This window comes from Gekko japonicus, unplaced genomic scaffold (genome assembly GCF_001447785.1).
Source record: "Gekko japonicus isolate JY-2015 unplaced genomic scaffold, Gekko_japonicus_V1.1 scaffold1830, whole genome shotgun sequence".
Classification (NCBI taxonomy): domain Eukaryota; kingdom Metazoa; phylum Chordata; class Lepidosauria; order Squamata; family Gekkonidae; genus Gekko; species Gekko japonicus.
In genome coordinates, this window is record NW_015165300.1 from 304366 (window position 1) to 305033 (window position 668).

General features: G+C 54.5%; 1 protein-coding gene across 1 annotated transcript in view; it reads right to left on the bottom strand.

The window, feature by feature from the left end:
- The window catches only part of TUBGCP4 (tubulin gamma complex associated protein 4), a 22208-nt gene extending 21767 nt beyond the window's left edge, over positions 1 to 441 (bottom strand). Inside the window, exon 1 of the mRNA XM_015410397.1 lies at positions 373 to 441. Within this exon, the coding sequence (XP_015265883.1) occupies positions 373 to 441 (69 nt within the window). The remainder of the gene's footprint in view (positions 1 to 372) is intronic.
- Positions 442 to 668: the final 227 nt, after the last annotated feature.

Sequence of the window (668 nt, forward strand, 5' to 3'; positions counted from 1 at the left end):
GGGGCGGGGCCACGAGGGGGAAGGGAAGAAGAGGAGGAGGTTGGTTTTATACCCCCTGCCCTTCACTACCCAAGGGAGTCCCAGAGTGGCTTGCTTAATTTTTTAAAAATTTATTTATTTGTTGGGATTTTTACCCCACCCTCCCTGCAAAACGGGCTCAGGGTAGCTTACAAGGGGCAAAGCCCATATAAAACAGGATAAAAGCAATAAAAACATTAGTAACAATTAGTCACATCAACACTAATATTCAACTGAAAGCAGGAGGGTCCCTGAAAATATACAATGATGGTAAAACAGTTCTCTCTCTGGGGATGATGTTGTCCTTTGGCTGATCCCAAGCCAATAAGTCCGAAAATATCGATGGGGCAAAACTGTGGCAGGTCTGTCCACATCAGTGGTGGTGGTGGTGGCGGAGAAAGCCCGGTGGTGGAAGAGCTCCATCTTGCAGGCCCTGTGGAACTGCAGAAGGGGTCCCGCAGGGCCCTGATCTCCCCCCCCCCCAGCTGGTTCCACCAGGTAGGGGCCGCCACCGAAGAGGACCTGGCCCTAATTTCGGGGAGCCTTGCCTTGGGGGGGGGGGAAGGAGGGCTGGAACCAGCAGGAGACGTTGCCCCCCCCCACCGAAGTGCTCTGGTGGTGGTGGTGGTGGGGTGTGTGTGTGGGGGGGG